At 39.7% G+C, this 22829-nt stretch overlaps 1 protein-coding gene across 2 annotated transcripts in view; it reads right to left on the bottom strand.

Moving 5' to 3' along the window:
- The window catches only part of RASGRF2 (Ras protein specific guanine nucleotide releasing factor 2), a 127264-nt gene that overhangs the window by 73608 nt on the left and 30827 nt on the right, over positions 1–22829 (bottom strand). For both annotated transcript variants that reach the window (XM_065656759.1, XM_065656760.1), the window contains exons 2-4: positions 11503–11609; positions 2165–2312; positions 1449–1538 (exon numbers count right to left, since the gene is read on the bottom strand). In XM_065656759.1, the coding sequence (XP_065512831.1) occupies positions 1449–1538; positions 2165–2312; positions 11503–11609 (345 nt within the window). The remainder of the gene's footprint in view (positions 1–1448; positions 1539–2164; positions 2313–11502; positions 11610–22829) is intronic.

Here is a 22829-nt window from a genome sequence, read left to right as displayed (position 1 = left end):
ACCACAAGCTCAAATGTACCTTTGTATAAACTCCTTCTGTCAGCACAATTATGCTGCCCACTGTGCATGTCTTTTAACTCATTTTACTTCCCTTTCTCTTACACCCTCAAAAGTATTGTGCGATACTTCCAGGTAAGACATTTCAAGACACACTTGGTATCATTAGTTTGTATTTTGTACATTAGTTTGTACATCATTAGTGATCTAATTCTGAAATTTAAAATTGTTAAACTCAGTTTGCTTTGTGTTTTGAATACACATCACTTAGCACATATATTTAAGTATAAATATACTGCTTAGTACCTCACACTTAGGTCAACAATACTATTATCCAGAAAAGGCAAAAATCTACTGAAGTGTAATTTCCATTGAAGTTACAAGTGGATTAGAGATTACAGAAAAGGTCTACATCTGGTCACAGGAAATTTCAGTATGTCTTTGCCCTGATCGTGATGTGAAGATCATTCATCTTGAAAGAGAAATGCAAAATCTTACTGGTAGCAGTTTACTCAGAATAAACAACTTAAAAAAAAAAAGGGTCCTTTGTCAAAACAATCAAGATGCAGAATGTAGTGAACTATATACAGAATCAAAGCTCTCCTTCTGCTAAAAGAGATGTTTCCAGCTTCTGTTACCATGTTTATCTACATAGGACTACCAGCTCAGTGCTCACCCTGACTCAGACTGATTGCGTGACCCAGAAACTAAGTCCACATACCATAAAGGATATTATGCAATTTAAGAGACTGAGCACTGTGAGAGTAAAGGTGACACATACGGCACCACATCTTCAAGCATGAATTCCATTCCTGTCATGTGTTAGGATTTGCAGGAGTCAGCGATGGGCACAGTTCTGGACACTGGTTATATCCAGCCTTAAGCGATACTACCAAAAGCTGCACATTTAAATGTCATAGGGATTGGTAGAATTCTGTACCTTTTTCTAAAAACACTGCCACCGTATCCTGGAATAATCACCATCAAACAGATCGGCTACAACCTAAAACAAGACTGTTCCCTGCATTTTCAGTATTTGTATTCCAGCTGAAGTGACAGAACATAAGTCATTCTTTCATATCTTTATGATAATTTTTGTTAGAAGGAAGTATAAAGACACTATGCACTTGTTTCCCACAGAACGTAGTCCATGACAACTTCAGTCATTAAAAGCAATTGAATGCATTGTGCAAGCTTAAGAAACAGAACATATACCTTGCAATTAAAAATAAATACTTAAGTAACAAATATACCATGGGATAAATGTGGTACTGAAACATACAAAGCTGATGTAATTTAAGAGGTTTAAGTGGGAGCGGGGCAAAAGGAATCTCAAAATTTGAGTGTACTTAATGAAACAATAATTGACAAAAATCTAGACAGGCTAAATTACACGAGTACAGCCTCCATTCCACCCTTTTCCTCTCAAGCACAGGAGACTGTGTGCTTACCTTTTTAATTTTTTTAATATCTGGATCCTCATCTTCCTGATTGCCTTGATAAGGTCGCATTCTTTCTTTTGTTTTATTGAGGGCTATAATCTGACAAAAACAACCATTTATTAAATGCTTTGTCAAGTTAATGAAACTAGTTACAGAACTAGCAAAAAAATATTTTCCCCTTCTTCAAGCTTGTTAAAGCTGCACAGAATGACAAGCACATATTTGGCCAGAAGGACTTGAACATGCTTCTCTGAATACCAACAAGGCTCTTGATCCAGAGGGAGGAAGGATCAGAAGAGATGTGGTTCTCCTCTCAAAACCAAGCAAGCCTTTCAGACCTTAGCAGCTCAGGACTGCAACAAAATTTTTAACATTCAGTGAAACAGAGCAATTTGGAATAGTCCACAATACTGTCACAACAAAAGATGAAGTGCCAAGGGTCAAACTCCCCATGTGAAGACAGGTAGGAAATAATACAACCAGTGGAACCCGTACTGCAAAGTAACATGTCATCTTAAAGTCTCTGACAAAGAAGTAATCCAATAAGTTTAACAGTTCCCAGTATATCTAAGAAAAATATTTAGCCAAGGGTCCATAGGAGGACTGTTACATATAAACCTTCCTGGGTTCCGTTATTTTCACAAATATTAAATAAATATTTAATATTGCAATGCACACAGAAAAATGTTACAATTCAATGGTTGCTTGATGACTCTGGCACATACCTCAGACTTAAGTCTTTCAATTTCTGTGTCTTGATCTTCAAGCTGATGCCGAAGCTGATTGGCAGCAATCTTTTCTGTCTCTACAATCTGGACGAGGTGAATGTACTTCTGCATTAACACCTCCCTTTCAATCAAAATATCTGAATAACTGAAATGGAAAGCATTTAAGTTAGTAAAAATAGCCAAATATTGTATTTCATACCCCCTTACGAGATGTGGACAGAGTAAACAGCAAACCAATAACAAGAAACCTGCAAAACCATGTTTGTTTTGCTTGATACATAATGAATAGCTTGATCATAAATCATCCAAACCAATAGCATCCAATAGCCTTTGTAGACACAGGTGCTAGAAGTACTCAGCTTCCTAGTACTCAGTCACCAAAATCGAGATAATTGCACTGATCTTTTTATGAACTTCTAAGTCTCAGGCTAAGCCCAAAGAATCTACTAATTCTATTTATTTTATTTATTTTAATGGCTGCTTTTTTCCTACTTTTGGGAAGGCTTGTGGGGAGCATCTGGCACTTCATCAGAACTATTTTTCATTCTCTCCACCTGTCAGATCTCTTTATGGAAGAATTCTCATCATAACTGTTATTTTTGTTTACTACCACCTATTTTATTGTTTAGGCCAGTTTCAGATTACTCAGACAAATACATTTATTCTAATTAGTAACAGGAACTATGATACCAGCCCTTTCTTTTAACTCTTAGGTGGCAAACTGCCATTGATTTGTATTTTCCTGAAAAGGGACAGTAGATGTGCAAGTAGATGTCACAATCAGAGCAGTGATGAGCATCATACTTGAAATTGTGCTCACAACTTCAGGTAAAGGAGAAACCAATTTCTTCCTATGCAAAATCTTCATCAGACTGCTCTTTCATGTGAGCCTGTCATAGGTAATTTAAATGTGCAGAAAAAGCAGAGTCCTACGAAGTGCTTTTTTGCTGGACTTGATTCAGACACATACTGCCTCTTTATCTAGGTCTCAGGAAGATTGTTCCTCTGAAAGTTAATATTACAAGATAAAGACCAAACTGCACAAAATATGAGAGAATACAGCTCTAAATCTTCGACAAAGGATCTCTTACTATTTTATGATCTATCATTGAAACTGCTGACTATCATACCACTTTCCACTGTCAAGTTAGCACAGGATTTGACAGAAGGAATTTTTGGATTGCACATCTTTACCTCCTAAACTTCATTCTACTTGTTACAGCACTCATAAAAAAATCCGCATTTGATATTAAATGGTGTGAGGCTTTAAAAAATGTAACAATATGTGTTCTCTTCAGTTAACTTTTTTTGTATATATTTACTGCCATTTCAATCAGTATCAGTGCAGTTATACACTGGAGGGGTGAATATTGAGTACAGCTATTAAATTCAATACCTAACCTGCAAAGAAAACTTAAATTGAAAGTAATTAGAACGAGATCCCATAGCTATTATAAAGTAAAACATTTTTCCTCTTTGAATAGATTATAAAAAAAATGAATTTAATTCTATTGCATTTAATTTTATATTTTAACTACTGCAATAGTAAACAATAAATTGCAAAAAAGTGCTTAGAACCTCTTCCAACAAGTAAAACAACACACATTAAAAAATCTGTCATGAAGCAATCCATATACCTTAAATGCAGAATAAACAGTAACACAGTATGAGATTTAGTTCTTTAGAATTGTTAAATAATAATCTTTTTTGTTTTGCAAGAGTCCTGTTTTTCCAGAAAGCATAGTATTTAATATCTTTGCACACTAAAAAGGTGTTTGCACATGATAAAAAGTGTCTGAGTTAGAAACATATTTAGCACTTGTCCTTTTACAGTAATGAGAGACATTAGGAAGATAAAAGCATATGTAACATACATAAGAAGATGCATTCCTTAGTGCCTGCAGCATGACCTTGATTTACATTTAAGAGTAGTCTTTTCTACCTAAAAGAGACACAGATAGCTGGAAAGACTCTTCTACTTATTCTTTCCAAGATTTCCTTAAATTTTTGATACGAAATGTTTCTAATACAGAATTCAACAGATTTGACTTTGTTTTTATTAAAGGCTGAGGAAAACAGTAGGACATAGAATCACAAAGGGTGAACAGCAGCTGCAGTCAGAGCAGACATAAAATTCAGAATACTATTTTATATACAGTGGTTTTCATTCACTTTTTAACATTTTTATTCTCATCCTTTAGGGGAAGAAACTTAACCTAGATTTTTCAGCTTCTTTAAATCCATTAAGCCAGACTTCCACAGTCTTGCTTTACTAAGGAATGAGAACTTTGCTAAGAAGATTGAAAAATTTTTGTTCTTTTGAGATGTACTTAAGAGTATTTTGCCTAGTTAGAGGCTTTGGCTGTCTGAAATCTCAGTCTCAGCCTGGAAACCAAATAACATTTCCTTCACTCCCATAATTAGCAGTATGAAGAGGAGTTAATTAGAAAAGCCTATGTACACCTACAGTAACTTAGAATAGGCTATCCATTTTCCTTCTCAAAACTGCTACTTGATCTAAGAACGGAAAATCATAGGACTTTGGAATAAACTTCATGTAGTTCCAACACCCTTTCCACTCAACTCTCTGTATGTATGAGTTTGACACAGCCACCCACAACATCCTTCTCTCTAAATTGCAGAGATATGGATTTGACAGGTGGACTGCTAGGCAGATGAGGAACTGGCTGAATGGTCACATCCAGAGAGTAGTGATCAATGGCACAATGTCTGGATGGACATCAGTGACAAGTGGTGTCCCTCAGGGGTCTGTACTGCAACCAGTACTGTTCAATATCTTGATCAATGACATAGACAGTTATATCGAGTGCACCTTCAGCAAGTTTGCAGATGCCACCAAGCTGAGTGGTGCAGTTGACACACCTGAGGGACAGGATGCCATCCAGAGAGACCTGGACAAGCTCAAGAAGTGGGTCCATGTGAACCTCATGAGGTTCAACAAGGCCAAGTGCAAGGTCCTGCTCCTGGGTCAGGGCAACCCCTGGTGTCAATACAGGCTGGGGATGAAGAGATTAAGAGCAGTCCTGAGGAGAAGGACTTGGGGGAACTGGTGAGTGAAAGACTGGACATGAGCCAGCAATGTGCATTTGCAGCCCAGAAGGCAAATCGTATCTTGGGCTGCATCAAAAGAAGTGTGGGCAGCAGGTGGAGGGAGGTGATTCTGTCCCTCTGCTCCGCTCTGGTGAGACCCCACCTGGAGTCCTGTGTCCAGCTCTGGAGCCCTCAGCACAGGACAGACATGGACCTGTTGGAGAGGGGCCAGAGGAGCCACAGAAATGATCCGAGGCTGGAACAGCTCTGCTGGGAGGACAGGTTGAGAGTTGGGGTTGTTCAGCCTGGAGAAGAGAAGGCTCCAGGGAGACCTTATTGCGGCCTTTCAGTACTTAAAAGAGGCCAATAAGGAAGATGCAGAGAGTTCTTAGAAGTGTATGTTATGACAGGACGAGGGATGATCATTTTAAACTAGAGGAGCGAGATACAGGTTATACATGAAGAAGAAATTTTTTACAATAAGGGTGGTAAAGCACTGGAACAGGTTGACCAGAGAGGTGGTAGACACCCCATCCCTGGAGACATCCCAGGCCAGGCTGGACGGGGCTCTGAGCAACCTGAGCTGGGTGAAGATGTTCCTGCTCATGGCAGGGGAGTTGGACTAGATGAGATCTGAAGGTCCCTTCCAACCCAAACTCTTCTATGATTCTATCATAACACCAGGCAGGGGAACCCCAACAACCCAATCAGACAAACAAGACCCCTACCCCACCCCAGGTCCTCTCAGGGCTACGACAGGAGCCCCACCAGCCTGATCAGCCAGTGGGTGAAATCCATCAAGATGAGTCAGTGGAAAGGGTCTCCAGATCACCTTTCAAGCTGAGAAGGGTTACCAACTATAGGAGTGTGAAGCTTACTATGGGATATAGGGAAGAGCATTTTGGGATTGTACAAGGTTTGTTATGGGATGTTTAAGGAAGGAAGCAAATACAGGGAAAGGGAGGTATCAAGGAGGTTTGAGGACGGGCAAGCTTGGGAGAACACAGAGACAAGGGAATAAAGGGTGAAAAAGGATCACATGTAACCACATTGATCAGTACATTCGTCTGGCCATGCTCTGCTCTGATCAGCACAGTCCATCTTGTCTCCTCATTAAACTCAATTTCTTATTACTCTTCCTGGGTGAGGGGACTCCGTGTATACATCCATGGAGCTCTGTATGCCAGCTACTGGAGCTGGGACCCAGGGGCCATCGGGGCCCTGTGTGTCTGCAATGCCAGTAACTCACTTGAGAGGAGGGAGAGTGTCCGTATCGGCTGGGCATGGATGTCAGTGTGTGATCACCAACCACTGTCAGGATAGGATAGGAGTAGGATAAGTCACTGGGAAGCCAAGTGTTGAAGATGCAGTAAGTCTAGGGTTGGACCATCAGAGACTCCATGATTTGGCTACCAGAGGGCATGCGATATCCAGCCCAGCTACAGGGAGGACCATGAGGTTGCACGGTTGACTGAGAAACTCATTTGCACACTTGTGTGTGTGCCTGTGACAGCCGGAGACAAGAACATCCAAGGGCTAGTTACCAGTGAGACTGACTGTGCAAGGCAGCTACGGGAGAGATCCATAGTGTTTAGGTCTATATATGTGCTCTTACCTTCAGGCCTGGGGGACTTGTGCAGCAATTTATGAGGGATTCACAGCGCACATGTGCGTGTGGGAGGTACCTGGAAGTCCATTGGGTCCAGAGCCAGTTACTGGGGTAAGCGAAGTATCTTAGACCAGTTACTGGGGGATCCACAGCGTGCTGGGGGGAGATGCAAGCTTATCTGTGAGTGAGGAAGACTGAGTATCAGCAACTAGACTGGGTGTGAGGGCACTGGGGGCCTGTATTTCCAGGTGCCAGCAACTGAGGAGATGGAGGATCCATGGCCAGCTCCTGGACAGATTGCATGGCTTAGCTATTTACTGGGGGCTCCCATACTGCATATATGTATTGTATGTGTTTTTCCACTAACATACTTCCATCCTGATCAATAAGACAGTGGAACAGGATGAGGCTGCTGGTGTTGTCTCTGCCTGCGTGAGTGCTGAATGTTTCTGTCATTGCCAATCTGTACAGCCAGCTGTGTTTGCATGTACATATGTGTGTTCATTTGAGTTGGAAATACATGCCCGGGCTTACTTCTAGTTCAATGTGGGTATAAAGAGCAGCAGCAGCCTCATCTCTATCAAGCTATCTGCTCCCACAACTCCTACCACCTTGTTCTGTGGATTTAGCCAGACATTATTTGGAAGGCAGATATGAGATTGCTTTGCCCATGTTTCGAGCTTTACTCAAATTCTCTCTGTCTCATTCCTAGACAACTGGAAACTACAAAATTGTGGTTATTATAGCAACAAGCCTCAGCAAATACAGTTTTTCCAACAGCAAGGCATTAGTAGCAAGGCATTTGCTTTGAGCTTCCAGGCAGCTCTGAGCTACGACACTGAGCTGACAACTGCCTCCAAAACACTATGTGAAATACACCCTGCATTAGCAAGTGAATTGTGCCAACAAATCTGAGAGAAAGCTTTTTTTTTTTTTTTTTTTTTAAATTGCCGCTTGGAGGGCAGTAGTTCCCCATACACTTTAAACAGTGACCTTGCTGGAAGAAGGACTCTCACTTTCCCCCTGCATAGCGCTCCTGCTCTCCCACATCCCACCCATGCTCTTCCATCCCCCTTGTGCAGCGAACACACGCGTGTTGCATGGATGCATGGTGAACAGACCTGGAGGGATGAAGGACAGATTAAAACTAAGCTGGCAAAAAGTAAACAAAACATAATTCCTTTTGGTGCAGATCAGTTTCCCAATCAAGTTCACACTCGTGCCTGCATGAGAGAAGGGTTAGTAAAGGTGTGGGAATGAAAGGCTGATTTACGAGAATGACAGCTGCTTCCTTCAGCAGCAATGTGGGATTATGCAGGACTAAAACACACATGAAACTACAGCCTGAAACACTTAATTTAAGACTTTCTAATATGCTAAAGCAAAAAAGGCCAAGAAATTTGATGAGAACTGCATCATATTAAAAAAGTGTAAAAATTTTTCAGTTAAATGCAAAAAAAAAAAAAATAGACATATAGAAGAATTTGTAAGAGAGGGTGAAAAGCCCACCGCAGTCTGTTGAGGGGGAAACAGTTTTAATAAGAAGAGACCAAATTCTGGAACAAAGCCCAGGACAGGACTTCCACATGCCGTCACTGATGGAGGTTTTCGGATTTGCCAAGAATAAATCCTCCAGCCCAGAAATGTAACTTGGGAGATGCAAAACTTGCTCCGTCACCCTGGATTACTGAGAACTCAAAACACTGAGAATTCAAGTAAAATAGAAAGAGATGAAAATTAGGTATGCATGTGGAGCTTGTAATGGAGTCCCTCTAAAACATGCTGAATTTCATCTCCCGTTGCAAGATCACAAGCCCAACAACCTCTCGCTCATGAGGAGAGGGGACTATGCACAGGAACGTAATAAATGAAGCATCTCGCCACAGTGTGCAAGAGCCTGTCAGCTCTCGGAGAGTGTGCATGGTACCCCCAAAATGGTAAGCAGTAGCACCCCACACACAGTGAAATCTTCAAAGAAAAAAATGGACAATGACATAGCAGAAAGTAATTCAATTACAAATTTGTATCCAAATAAAATACCAATTTATCCAGAGTGGGACATGGGGTGCAGTGAGATTGTAAGTGTTGCTTTTTCAACAGTCTGTTAATGACTTGCAAAATAAATAAAACATGGAAGATTTTGAAGTCTGCAAAGACGAATTTGGCAAAAAGTCATGAAAAGCAATCTAAAATTAGATTTTTGTGTGCATCAATCTAAGAAAAGGGAAAAAAAAGGAAAAAGGAAATAAAAATAAAAAACCCCTCCAGTTTTTCTCAGCTAAAACATGGATTACCATAGCTACTCATGAGGATGAGGCCCTCCACAAAGCAATTAAATAGTTCCATTTCAAAAATGCCAACATACTCACACAGAACAAGATGTTCCCAGCCCTATTTTAAGTTTAAGGGTAGGGAGAATGTACTCAATACCTCTTAGAATTTTTACCTAAGACACAAAAAGTATCTTCTAAGGTCTGCACAAAATTTCATTTAACAATTCAAAACAATAACTTGAGCGAAGGGTCAGAAATGTCTTAGGCTAGTCTCAAATGAACAGTGACACTGAAGAAGTTGCAAAAGCTTGTCTAATTTGTCAAAAATACAAACTCAAAGAAAAAAAGTCTAACTCATGATGCAGGCAAAATTTAATCCCTGAAACAAATTTGTTCTATTTTGTTTAATTAAATTGGCAAGAAAAAACTTATGCAAGAGTCTAAACCCACTATTTTCATGTCCTTGTTATATATATCTTTGGTAAAAGACCCAATGGTTAAGAAATTGAAGTTGTTTTGCTAGACATGATATAAAGCAAATAAAAGCAGTTTCCACTGAAGTAGAAAAGCATCAGAACAATGAGGTAACCACAGTAGTATACAACATTGTATGTTTCACATCTAAATTTCAAAATTATTTTTGTAAGTTGTTGATATTTTGTTCAAGAAAAGAATACTGGCACAAGGAAATCCATGTCCAGGTACCTGGAAAATTTCCCCAAGAAATTTAGAGGTTTGTGCAGAAAGTAGATTAAGAAAGCCCCACAAATGACATCAGACCTTGAGAATATCCCTCACAGTGATGTCCACAGTTAGATATTATCAGGACTTTCACTTCAGATAGGCATAAATAAAGGGGAAAAAGTCAAATAGCAAAAGAGATGGAAATACAAAGACTGATCTTGCTTACAACGGAGACCCGGTTGTCTTCTGAAGGCTGCAGTCATAACTCTCGGGTGGAGTCAAAACTCAATCGCTCCCACCTTGAAACCCATGACTAACTTCTTCTTAGCAAGTTAAGTTGTCAATATTTTCAACTACGTGTTGTTTAACATTCACTTAATTTTCTGTTACATTCTGCCTTGAAAATTCTTGTGTGATACATTTATGGACTGAACTACCTGGAGAGAAATTTTAACTCAGTGTTATAAAGCTCTTCTTGCTTACATGCCTTTTACACCAGGCAATGGACAAGAAGAAGATCATCCCAAGAACAAGGAACTGCTTCCCCTGAATGCCCTTGCCACAAGGCAAAAAGTCAGGCTCCTTTCTTGACTTGCTTTGAGTCCTGCTCCTCAAAAGAAATTGACTCAGATCCAGAAACAAGGTGATAAAGGACTGTCTGCAGGTGGTCACATTCTCCTGGGATGGACTGAGAGTCCAGAGCCTCACAGCTTCTCAAATCCTGAAATAATGCAATCTCTGGGAGGGCTACCATGCAAAATGTGGTTCATCTAACACCACAGCCCAGCCGGTGCTTTCTGAGAAACGAGACCTCGTTTAGTTAGATGCCAACCCTAAGAAGAGAATGAAGATCCAAAGACTGGATACCCAGGCGACACGAGACCCAGAGCTTCAAGTCCTCATTGCACAAGTTCTAAATTAAAAACTACTAGCTGGCAGTGTTCATTTTTAGTTATAAAGCAAAATCACTTCTGTTTACATGGCTCATGTCCTAAGCAACTCAGACAACTGCCTGGTTCCTTGTGCGTTACCATGGCACTGGAGATTAGATGAGGTGAATGTCTACGAGAGGAGGCTGGAGAAAGTGCATTTCAGCAAAGACATTTGCCTCAGCAACCCTTTTCCCAAACCTTCCGTTAGACGATTTTCATTTAGATTATACTGCAAACCTTGCCCATTCGCCACACAGATCTTTTCTCAGGGAAAGATTACTGCATAGCTGGAAGTCCTACCTTGTCCCTTTTCGCAGGACTGATTGTTGTTCAGGACTTCCATTTTGGAGACGAAATTTTATTTCTTGAGCTTTATCATGCTAACGGTTTGAGTTCCTCTTTCTTACATTTTTTTCTGTAGAAGAGCTTTTTATTCATTTGGCAGATCACATTTCTTCATTCATATAACACACCTTGCTTCTAACAGAAGACTAGTGCTAAGAGTTGCTTCCAATAAAAGAATATTCTTCTTGAACTAATGTCAGTTAGAACACAATCACTCATGAATGATAAAATAGAGTGATATAAGCATGAATAATAAAATACAGTGATATAAGCATGAATAATGAAGGCATTTTTCTGATAACATACCCATGAATTGCAAGTGATACATATTTAAAGCACTGGAACCTTTATTTCTGTTTAGGGAGTGAATTTAGATTTTCAAATTATTATCAAATTATTTACAATAAAATGGATCTGAGGATTAAAAATTAAGTTTCATACCTAGCTTGGTGAATAGCTTCTACCCATTCGTCTCCATCAACTTCGTCCTCACAACGGAGCTCCAGTGGCTTCTGCCCTTCATGGCCAAAAAGAACAGTAAAGTAATGCTGCAAATTAGAACAAGAAAAAAAAAAGTTCAGGAACTCTTGTAAATTAAATAGATATATAGTTTGACTTTCTAAACACAGCCCAAAGCATTGCCAACCTAGGAAGATGTGTTCTAAGCTGTTAGTCATGAAATGTAGATTGAAGTTGAAACTGTATCCTTAACATATTCCCCTGCATATCAAGGTAATAGCTTTCATGACACTTATTGCAAGTTATTGTTCTTAAGCTCCCACATATGAGACAACAGAACATAACTCCCTAAGCAGCTTCTCCATTAAAATACAATAGTGTAGCAGGGTGTCTGTAGTTCTTTTTCCCTTGCACTTTTTCACCTAAGATTTTTCTTTGATGGTCACATGGGACACCAAATTTGGTACTGCCACCACTTCCTCAGAAGAATGCAGAAATACAAGTGTCATATTCTTTGACACTTTTCTTACGTGAAGGAATTTGCCCATGGTGTATTCCGTACAAAACAGAATTTCAGGAAAGTTTTTGCTGCTTTCAGAATGCAGAAATAATACCAGTATCTAGCACAGAGGGGTGAACCCCCAGTCATCTACCTTAAAACCCATTTCACAAGGTTGGTCACTTACAACCTTATCTTGCATAGCTTGCATACTAACACAGCCAGGTAGCAAACAGAAATCTAATTTAGATGAAAATAGGTAAGAAAATATTCTACCTAAACGCCAGCTGTTCCACTGGCAGAGGGACCTGTGAGAGACCTGCCCATATATAAACCATCTGGTTGTTACGTCAGACATGATTCAGAAGCTCTTATAGCTAAATAGCTCTGTACCAGATCACTCGGTTCTCCTCATTACCTGGAATTTCTCACCCCCTCTTCCACCTTCATCCTGGTTAACAGGGAACCAAATATAACCGCACATGGCAGCAATTACTTTCTGGGATCTAACTGCAAACTCCAAACTCGCTCCAGTCAGCGAGGTACGTAATTTGAACTCTCCCACTCCATTAGCCATTGTGTACAGCAGTAAGAAACCTGAGGTGATGTCAACAAATGTTCTGCTTTCCTCGTCAAGCCCACAGCTCAGCTGAAAAAGCCCCTCTGAGCCAAACGCCATGCTGGAGACCAAGCAAACATAAAACACCTCGGAATTAAAAGCTATTTCCAAGGCAGGAGGAGCACAAGTACAAACAGAAACAGAAGGCATGAAGTTTTACCTACAGAGAGCTGGCTGCAGACATTGTCAACACTGATAATGAATTTTTCCCATATAAAGAGAGATGGTTTCAGACACTTATTGGCCCCTTCTGAAACATCTGGCAGCCTGCTGTGCATGCAGGGCACACAAGCTGTCTGCGCAGCGCGCACAGAGCAGGTTCGATACACCCCAGATGCACTCAATTCACACCGCTGCCGCTGCCTGTGCACCTGTATTTGCACCGAGATCTATGCCTGGAGACCCCACATTTACAAAACCGGGCTGCCTCTGTGCACCTGGGTACACTTGAGCGTTTGGTTTCTTTGCTGGTAACATGAGTACCTATGATGGCATTCCATAAAGACAAAACTATTCATCTGAGCATAATATTCATTTGCTAAAAATTGTTACTTGTATATACAAAACACTTTTCTTACAGAAGACCACAAGTACTGCAGGATTAGCAACAGACTATTAAAATAGAAACAAGGCAAAACAAGAAGCAGCATTCACATTTAACAGCCTATACAAATAAAGTCCGGGCTTAGCTTCATTAACTTTCAGAAACAAAACTACTCCAGTGGCCAGATGAGGATCAATAAAACATTAAAAGAACAATCCTATAAAACTATGGTTTTTCCACAGTGCATATCACTTAAACCTGAATGCCGTGAATAGAAAGAAATATTTAAACAGGTCCATAGGATTCTCCATAACAGTAATAGATAAGAACAGTGCAGATGAAAACAACCTACAAGACAGTAAAAAGTGAAGCAAGATTACATACGAATGTGCTCTGTTTATAGACCAGAGTAGTGTATTTTTAAAAGTATATTTAAAGATAAATCATACCATTTGGAGCTGCACTTTATGTAACAAGTTATTTGTGTTTCATAAAGCTGCTGACATGTAAAATCAGAATAGAGACAGCAGTGCAGACAAGCAATGGATTTAATCCCATTGTGCAGAGATTCGAGTTAAAGAGACACACAATATTACAGCCTTCTCTACTTTTTATTTTAAAGTAAGATACCTCAGACCTCTTTTGAGTTAAGACTTGCAGTGATCTCATGTCACAGAATTTAGATTCAGAGGTGCACAGTTACTATGGTGACAGGCATGCTGTAAACAGTTAGACCAAGGAAATGCACAAATTCAGACTTAGAGGGCTACTACAGTAGGACTGGACCCAATGGAAACAAAAGCTAAATTATAAAAAGATTTTGTTTTCAGAAGCTACTTTAAAAATCATCTACCTCCTCCACCCTCAAACATACATATTGCACTCCAGCATCAGCACCAACTATCACATCATTTACCCAGAAATAGTTAAGTCTAGAATAAGTGAAGTGCAAGCAAAATATCATAACATGCCTCTAAAAATAACCTCTAAGTAATCCTCAAGCTCCCTTTTTAAAATAAATGTTGCTTATTTACAAAACTAATTTACTACAGATAATAAGGTGGTATCTGTGACGTATTATTAGATTTTCAAGTTGATTATGCCTGTGAGTGGGCCTACACACATATATGTCTGGTTTTATATATATACAGACAGATATATAATATTAGTGTGGCCACTCAACCTGCTACACAGTTTGGCTTCCACATCACTGCAGTTTCTACAGAACAGGTAAAAACCACCTTCCTGCATACACACTATTAGTTTCATTAAATCGTGACAGTAAATATTTAAGAACTGTAGGACACATTTACGTCAACTACATCCCTTGTATCTTGTGCTAATCAGAGTTTCTTCCCACAGTGAAAACGAAAGGCTGTGCAATGAGCTGATGGGCATCTCTGGCTCAGGGATAAGACTGGAACAAGATTAAAACAATGAATGAATGAAGTCCTGTACCAGAGTATACTATTTACTATGCTGGGGTCCCCACTGACAGCAGTTCACACCATAGCTTTGGCTTTATAAAACTTTCCAGATAGTGGCTGGATTCAAGATAAAACAGCAAAAGCTCTGAAATTGCCATGCCTTCCAAGGGGAAAAACAAGCACTGTTCTAGTAATAAAACAAAACAAAATAATCTCCCAATTATAATCATCCTATAAGAGAATCTCCTCTTTTATGGTATAGTGAGGTAGAGTTTCCACCAATGCAGACACCCCTAAGACTAAATGTTCTGGCAGCAGAATGCTGTTCTCCTCATGAGTGACCAGAGCATTTGCTGTTCATGAAGTGAGAGTCACCGCACTCTCCAACGCATGGGGATGGTCCCACAGCTCGTTCTCGTCCCTCCACCTCACATGGAAACCTCAGAGGACATCTCCCATCCTCTCTCTTATCTCCTATCCCCTGACAACTTATCACTACCTATGTTTCATTGGTTATTCCTTTTCATCCCCAAGTAGTAGTTACCCAATGTGTCTTTTCCATTTTTAAGTTAGTGGTGATACTTGTGACAATTCAGAGTTACTGAAACACTGAAGGACCAAGGAGAGTGAGTACTTACCTTCCCAGGGTGGTGCTCCTATATGTCACGGGCAGAAAAGATGCTACCCTAGATAATAACGCTGCTTGACAATTCCTACTGCAAGCTCCTGCCTTCAGCTCCGTGTAAATGTGGTCAGCTTTGAAGGTCTGGATGGAAAAACTCATACTGGAAAAATGATGCATGTGTCAACACTGGTTTTGTAGCTTACCCTTCCATCAGTATGGTATACAGCCTTTACGCTATATTTCAAAGGACTTCGGGGTGACTATGAGATTTTTTTGTATTGTGGGCTTGTAGTGTGGTAAAAGCAACTTGCCTATCAACAGCTTTTCCCTAAACTTTTCTTACTAAACATAAAACAATTTTAATTATCTTCCTACTATACTATAAAAATACCATTTTTAAAGCTTAAATGGGGCATGACCTCGTTAGATGTCGTTTCCTGATCTTTCAGTGACTTATTGCACAGTCTTGGGTTAATCATTCAATCCAGAACATCATGAGTCATTTAAGAAGAAAATTCCAGCCATCTATATTGGTAAGAATGGAGACTAAATGCTAAACAACTATTAAATGTTTGTCTGGGTATCAAAATTGCTACCAAAAAATACGAGTCTTAACAAATGTCTGTCTTCAATACGATTCATGAGGAAGCTTAATCATTTGCTTTATCTATAAGGCTTATATTCACTATCTGATGTTTACAAGGGCATGTTAAAAACCTTTGAGGCTAAAAAAGGTGAGTGAGGCATTCAATTAAAATTTAAGACAACACGCTAAAAATATTTCTCATTCTTGACTTCAAAAGACATTTCATTTCAGAATACGGAAACCTGTATGCAATCTTAAGTGCTAGTAAATTATTGGGCAGAAAAGGACAATGACTGCAGCAATTCAAGAGTTCTCAATAATCCTTGAAAGAAAAGCAGCAAACTGTAGTCTAAATCAAAGCAGCTTGTACTATTCAAGGACATGAAGTTTTCAGAGGTGTGCTACTGGCAGTATTTTGCCCAGCTTCTCAATACAAAACATTATGTGTATTCTGTATGTCTTCCATCCTGCAGTAAGGGAAGAAAAAGAATGGAATATGTTTGGAAGAAGACAGCATCCCTAAAATGGAACAAATGCAAAAGGCTGTGTGTATAGGGGTGAGGGAAATGTTTTGGAGAGAAGACAATAATCCTTCCCCATCACTGGACCAGCAGTATGTTAGTAAGAAGGAGAGTATTGTTCCTTGAGTCAAGTGAAGGTAAATGCCAGTGTTGGGTTTTGCCCCATTTTAAGACTTGCTGTGCCACTGGCACAGGCAGGAAATTCTTAGCCCATTGTTGTTAAATTAGCATGAGAACGGAATAATGACAGCAGGGTGAAAACCATGACAATTTTTTAAAAGGTTTCCAGGGAGATCTACGAAGGAAATGCACTTCATGTTTGTATCACACTAATTAGGAGAAGCTATAATGAGAACAAGATTAGTGGACATCAGAATTAATATGATGTACTTGGAAAGAGTCAGTATGTCTTTTGTAAAAGCACGACATCTCCTCTAAATCTAGTGGAGTTCTCTGAAGGGGTCAACGAGCATTTGGATTACGATGACATGGTTTTCAAAATGCTTTTGACAGATTTTTAGGGAAATGCTTAAGCATCTAGGACTTACAATAAAAAGTCCATTCATGGATAAAAAGAAGAAAAAAAAGCTGATCAAATGCTAAGAAACAGAGCTGGAATATTGGATCATCTGTCAGTTCTTACAATAAATGAAGGTCATCAGAGGGCTTCCTCAGGGAATTGCGTTGAGGACTGGGACCATCATTACAAAGGATAACAAACTTTGTTAATTATTCAAGACAGTAATGATGAGAACCTATTATGAAGAACTGCAGACTCAACACGCCTGAGCTACTGGGCAGCAAAATGGCAGATGGAATTCATTGTACGCAAATGTAAAGTGACATGCACTAGGAAAAATACTGCAGGCTTCACAGGTGAAAAGATGGGCTCTGTGCTTGGTACTACCACTCAGAAGTAATATTCTTAGGTAAGTTTCACAGAAACACCCACCCAATGCTCAACTGCTGCCAAAAAAGCAAACCATAGTAGACAAGTTTGTTACGCTATGAAACATCTTGAATACTGTTAGTAGCTTTGGACCTCCCATCACAGAAAGTGCAACATAAAATGGGAAAGGTTCAGAAGTAGACAAAAGTGGTATGGAAAGGTTTGCATATGTCCAAATCAGATAGCCGTATAAGTAAAAACATAAGCTGAGACTTTTCAGTACAAAGAAAGGAACAACTTTGGGGATGCAGCATAGACCTACAAAATCACAGAGATATGGAATGGAGAGATAGGGATCTATTGCTCTGTTTTTCTTCTAATTAAAAAAAAAACCTCACACAAACAAATAAAACAAAAAAACCCCAGCAAAACAAACAAACAAAACTATTAAGTGAATGTCATAGAAACCAGCTTCAAAACAAACAGAATAAGTGGCTCTTCATGGAACTGGTAGTAAGCTGGTGGAGCTCCTTGACAAAGGAAGTGGTAAATGCAGTAAGTGTTCATGGATTGCAGGGAGACTAGAGAGTTCACTGTACAGAAATCGTGGGCTACTGAACACACAGAATTCACATATTCAGAATTCAAACAGCCTTGTAGCTGAAAATGCCTGGAAGCTTAAAGTCGTCTCAGAGGAGAATGAAAGGAAAAGTAAAATATATATCTAAGCTGATGCCTTCCTTGGCATGTCCTCATGGCCACAGTGTGAGACAGGGTATTATGCTAGTTGGATCTTTGGTCCACTCAAATAAAGCCTTTCTCATAGTCTCACGGGAACTAATTAAAACTTCACTTGATGGTATGTGAGTCTTTTAAATCCTTTAAATTGCTTCACACTGTATTATAAACAAGACACACTGGCATTTTCATTAAGTGCTGGCTTTTACAAATTGTCTGGTATTTTCTTGCATGTATTGGTTTTGATTTTGATTCTATTTTTTTAAAAAAGGTGATTTGCAAAACTGGGAGAGAGTCGCTGCAGTATTTCAGCTTCTGTGTTTCTTTGTGGTGTCACCCAGGGATCAAGGGGGTTTTTATGATCTTAATGTTATTTCATCACTCCTGGTAGATAGAAATCTGGTATTGAACAAGACTACAGAGAAGAAACTTCTAGAGGTAAATGAGAATAGGGCTTTTATCTGCCAAGCCACTGGCTCAAGAACACGTTAGAAGGCATTGTTTTGTACCTCCATCTCCCACACTGAGGAGATTCAGAGATGGGCTGTGGTATCTGTTCTGGGTTTTGGTTAAACACAGACACAGACATATATATATATATACACACCTTGAAATTTATGGCAGACACAATGTATCATTGCCTTCTCTCTTTTACCAATATTGGATTAATCAAGATTCAACCCGCCACATAAAATCTATTCTGGCATCTGACAGTGAATCACCTTACTGAGCCATTCTGCAAACATTGTCTGGGCCAAAAGCAACAGCATTCTGAGATCATTATATTTAAACATGCAATCAGCAGTTTTATAAAATTACTATATTGATAAAAAAATACTGTACCCCACTTGCATGTAAAACAGAAATCAAGGAATACACAAAGGTCACTGCAGACCTTAATTCTCTTGCAACTCTGTTGACTTGCATTAAAATTCTGCCAAATTACAACAGTTATAGCATTTGTTTTCATGGATGAGACAATCAAGCTAATACGGCCCCATCTGCTATTTTTTCAATGCAGACCATTTGTACTTCATGAGTAGTTCATCAACAGGGAAAAATTCTGCCACACAAAATGAAGTTTCACAAAGTAAAGCCTGCAGAAGCTGATGCAACACAGTAAGCACAGCTAAATTATTCACTAATAATAAACAGAACATGGGTACCATCATCTCAAAATGCATTTGACACTCTCCAGTGGGAATTTCCTGCCAGAAACCACAAGCTGCTCTCCTAGAAGGCTGTGCATTACCTAACTGCAGGACATCTTCCCTTTTCTCACGACATTCATTACTGCTGCTGTCTCCTGTGCCTTACAGTGAACAGAAATCAGGCCTATAATGAAGGTATGGGACTGGAATCCAGGACAGTCAGGTTAAGCTTCTCATTCTTTTGTCAACTCTGGATATGAGACAAGATTCCTAAAAGCTTTTTGGCAACCAGCCTGGGACCTACACTCTACCACCATGCCTGAGTCTAGCAGAGCAATGTACAAATCCCCTCACCTAACTTTTTAGGGACCTGGAAGGCCATATCCCAATGCCAGTGTATTCACCAATAAACACCCACAGCGTTCCCAGAACTGCTGCCTTCCAGCATATCCTCTGTCTCTCCTCCCACATGTAAGGTCTTCCGGGACCCATACTGATACATGTCTACATCTACCTTCTTGAGCTGACTGATGCATTAGCTGTGCCCTGAAGATACTTTCTATAGACTAGTTTTCTATGAACCACAGCCAAATAAAACCTGCCTAAACCAAGAGGTAGGCAGAATTTCTCCCAACAGTTAATTGTATAGGTATGCCTCTGCTCACTGCTGTATGCCTTCAGTCCCATTCCCAGGATTCTCATCTTCCCAAGCACTGGAAAAAAGACTCAAGTCTGCAGATCTTGCTTATCAATAAACCATCTAAATTTTAGCAACTGTGATACCACATGTTGCCTCAGATCCTTTCCAGCCTTCGGTTTCTTTATAATATAGTCCTTATGCTTGCAAAGGTAAAACCAACTCCTGTGAAAGAATCACAGAATCATTTTTTTTCAATTGGAAGAGACCCTCAGGATCATCAAGTCCAGATAGTTTTAGAGAGACAGTTGTTTGTTTGTTTCTTTTAAAGAGATAGCTCTAATTGTAGTTTGAGACATTTTCAGGACACACACATTCAACGTATATGTGGAGAGTTCAAGAGATGGTCAGGTACATGTTGGGACCATGATCTTCAGTATTAGTCCTGTGCAAATGATGGAAAAGTAGCATGGAAATCCTGTTATTCTTACCAATTCTTACATGATTCCAGCATGGAGGCTGGGGGCACAGTTCCTTACTTCTTGGTCTACCTCCACTTCTCCTCTGTCATTAGCTGTCTTTCCACTGGGGCCAAAAAGGTGGGAATTAGTCCCTTCCAGAGTTCTCCTGGTCTCGCCTCAAGTGTGTCACAGCTAAAGGGAGTCAAGATTACAGCCCTACCACACACCTAAGCACAGTATAGCTGTATTAGCAGAAAACTGGGCTGTTCAAAGTGACAAAGAACAGACCGGGCAAAGAGACAAAAGGGAATTGTGTAATCAGTGGAAGCTTTATATATTGTTCGGGAGTTAGACTACTTGTTGGTTTTTTTGTGTTTTGGGTGTTGTTTGTCTGGTTTTTGGTTGGTTGGTTTTGTCGTGGTGCGGTTTTTTGGGATTTTGTTTGGTCGTTGGTGGTTTTGTTTTTTCTTTACTATGTCTCATTCCTTCACCTTCTTCGTAACCTTTCTCCGTGTACTGACAGCCTTGCCCTCCTTGTCCAAACAGCAACCAGAGCACCTGCCATCCAACTTTCCTGTCTGAAACCTGACAATGATGGAGAGCTCGTCCGTATTAATTCAGCTACAAAATACTTCAGAATTTGTTTTGCTCTACAAAAGACATCCCTGTATTTTAATTAAAAGATCAGACTTTAAAGGCCGTAAGAGTCATTTATAACCTTCTAGTCTGATGACTGATGTAATATAGACCAGAAAAACCTCACTAGACAGCTTCTGCATCCAACACACAAGGATCAAGATGAGCCCCAGAACCTCTTTAATCAATCCTAACATAAAAAGTAATGAAAAACCTATCTAAGCCCATGTACAATTGCTCCAGGTATTAAATCACTTTCACTACTAAAACCATGTGGCTTGGTTTTAAATAATGACTAAACTTGTAAATAATGAAATTATATAAGGGGCCTCAGTTTTTGAAGACTGGGTCCATACAGTGTGTATTGCAAGAGTGAAGCCTGGGTTTCTCAGTAAACACTATCACATCATGCTTAAAAAAAAAAAAAAAAAGTATACCTACTCCAAATCATGCACATAAACAATTTTTATAGAACAAGTAATTTTTAAGTATTAATTTCTAGGAAGTGGATAGAAACACAGGATCTGTCATTTTTAAAGCTCTTCACAGGCAGCAACTAATTTTCTAACTCCTCTACAAGGTAAGAACTATGGTGCCCATTATAGATACAAGGACAAGTGCAAAGATGCTCAAATATAGATCTGCTGTAAATGAGTTCAACTCACGATTGCTATAAACAGAGCTTCTCTTCCTGACGTGAGTCAACATATGACACGGAAGCAAGAAGAAGAAGTCAGCACATCCTAGACCTTGTTACATCTCTGTTATATATAATCATTTCTATCTATAAACAGTTTCAGAAAAAACAAACACTCAAAACTCCAATCAACTGCAGTATTCTGTGAGGTGAGGGAAAAGGCTGGCACAGACCACTTGCCAGGGCCAGAGACTGCCGGGGTTTTGATGGAAAATAAAAGACCACTTCAAAGAGCCACATGCAAAGTTTTCAAAACTGCCTATCAAACCTGAATGATTTTATGTCTTGGAAAAATGTCTTTTTTGTGCCAACACACTCACTGACAGCCCTACTCTGTAGTTGACTAGCCTTAGGGGTTGGAGCCTGGATATAACCTAGTAAAAAGCTTGGGAAGAAAAGTGACAGAATCTGGTTTTCAGCAAGAGAAGGGTATTCCAGCACCAGAAGCATGTTCTTCTGCCTAGACCTCCACCTTCTATCTACTTATAGTGCACCAAAAGGAGTGGTTATTGGTCCACTCACCTGGACCAAACTCAAGAGGACAAGGAACAGCATTCAAGAAGTCCACGTACTCCACAGAGGTGAAAACAGTGCTTCTCTAACCATAACTCACATAGAAACAAGTTCTTCCTTAGACTTACATTTCCCAGCCTCATCCGTAAAGACTGTAAGTAGAGAAGTAGTGCTTGCCCATTTGCAAGGAACTATAACTAAGCCTATCAGCACACCTGGACATTCAAGACTTAGCAGGCAATGGTTTGGACTGCTCTGTCTCAAAATCACCTGAGTATACAGAGTACACTCAGATACAAAGAGCAAGAAAATGGTTACCTCATGTCTGGACATCAAAACCCCAGTGGTTCAGTCCTGCCATATCTCACCCACTGAGAAACATTTGGATCAAATTTCTGTGACATTTCCATACACATTCTTTTAACTGCTACCCTTTAAGTTCTCCAGTTTTCATCAATGACAAAAAAAAAAAAGTCAAAGACACTTCACCTTGGCCAAGCAACAATTAAGATGATTCAGTCTGTAAGACAGCCCTTCCCTAATCCTCAGTAGTATTATCTCAACTTCTGTATATCCATTGTCAGCCCCTGGTTTTGTACGAGGATTCACTGAAATTTCCTTAATTGACGAAGCTGTTTAGACATGCTGTATCAGTAAACCAAAAATAATCCAACCAACTAACCCACCTTGCATGTATAAATGAAAACCTCATACTGACAAGAGTGTCACATCCACTAACATTTTATATGAAGGGTGAGAACTGAAT

Source organism: Caloenas nicobarica, chromosome Z (genome assembly GCF_036013445.1).
Source record: "Caloenas nicobarica isolate bCalNic1 chromosome Z, bCalNic1.hap1, whole genome shotgun sequence".
NCBI classification, from domain to species: domain Eukaryota; kingdom Metazoa; phylum Chordata; class Aves; order Columbiformes; family Columbidae; genus Caloenas; species Caloenas nicobarica.
Note: the sequence above shows the minus strand (reverse complement) of the source record. Positions and strands in the feature narration are given on the sequence as shown.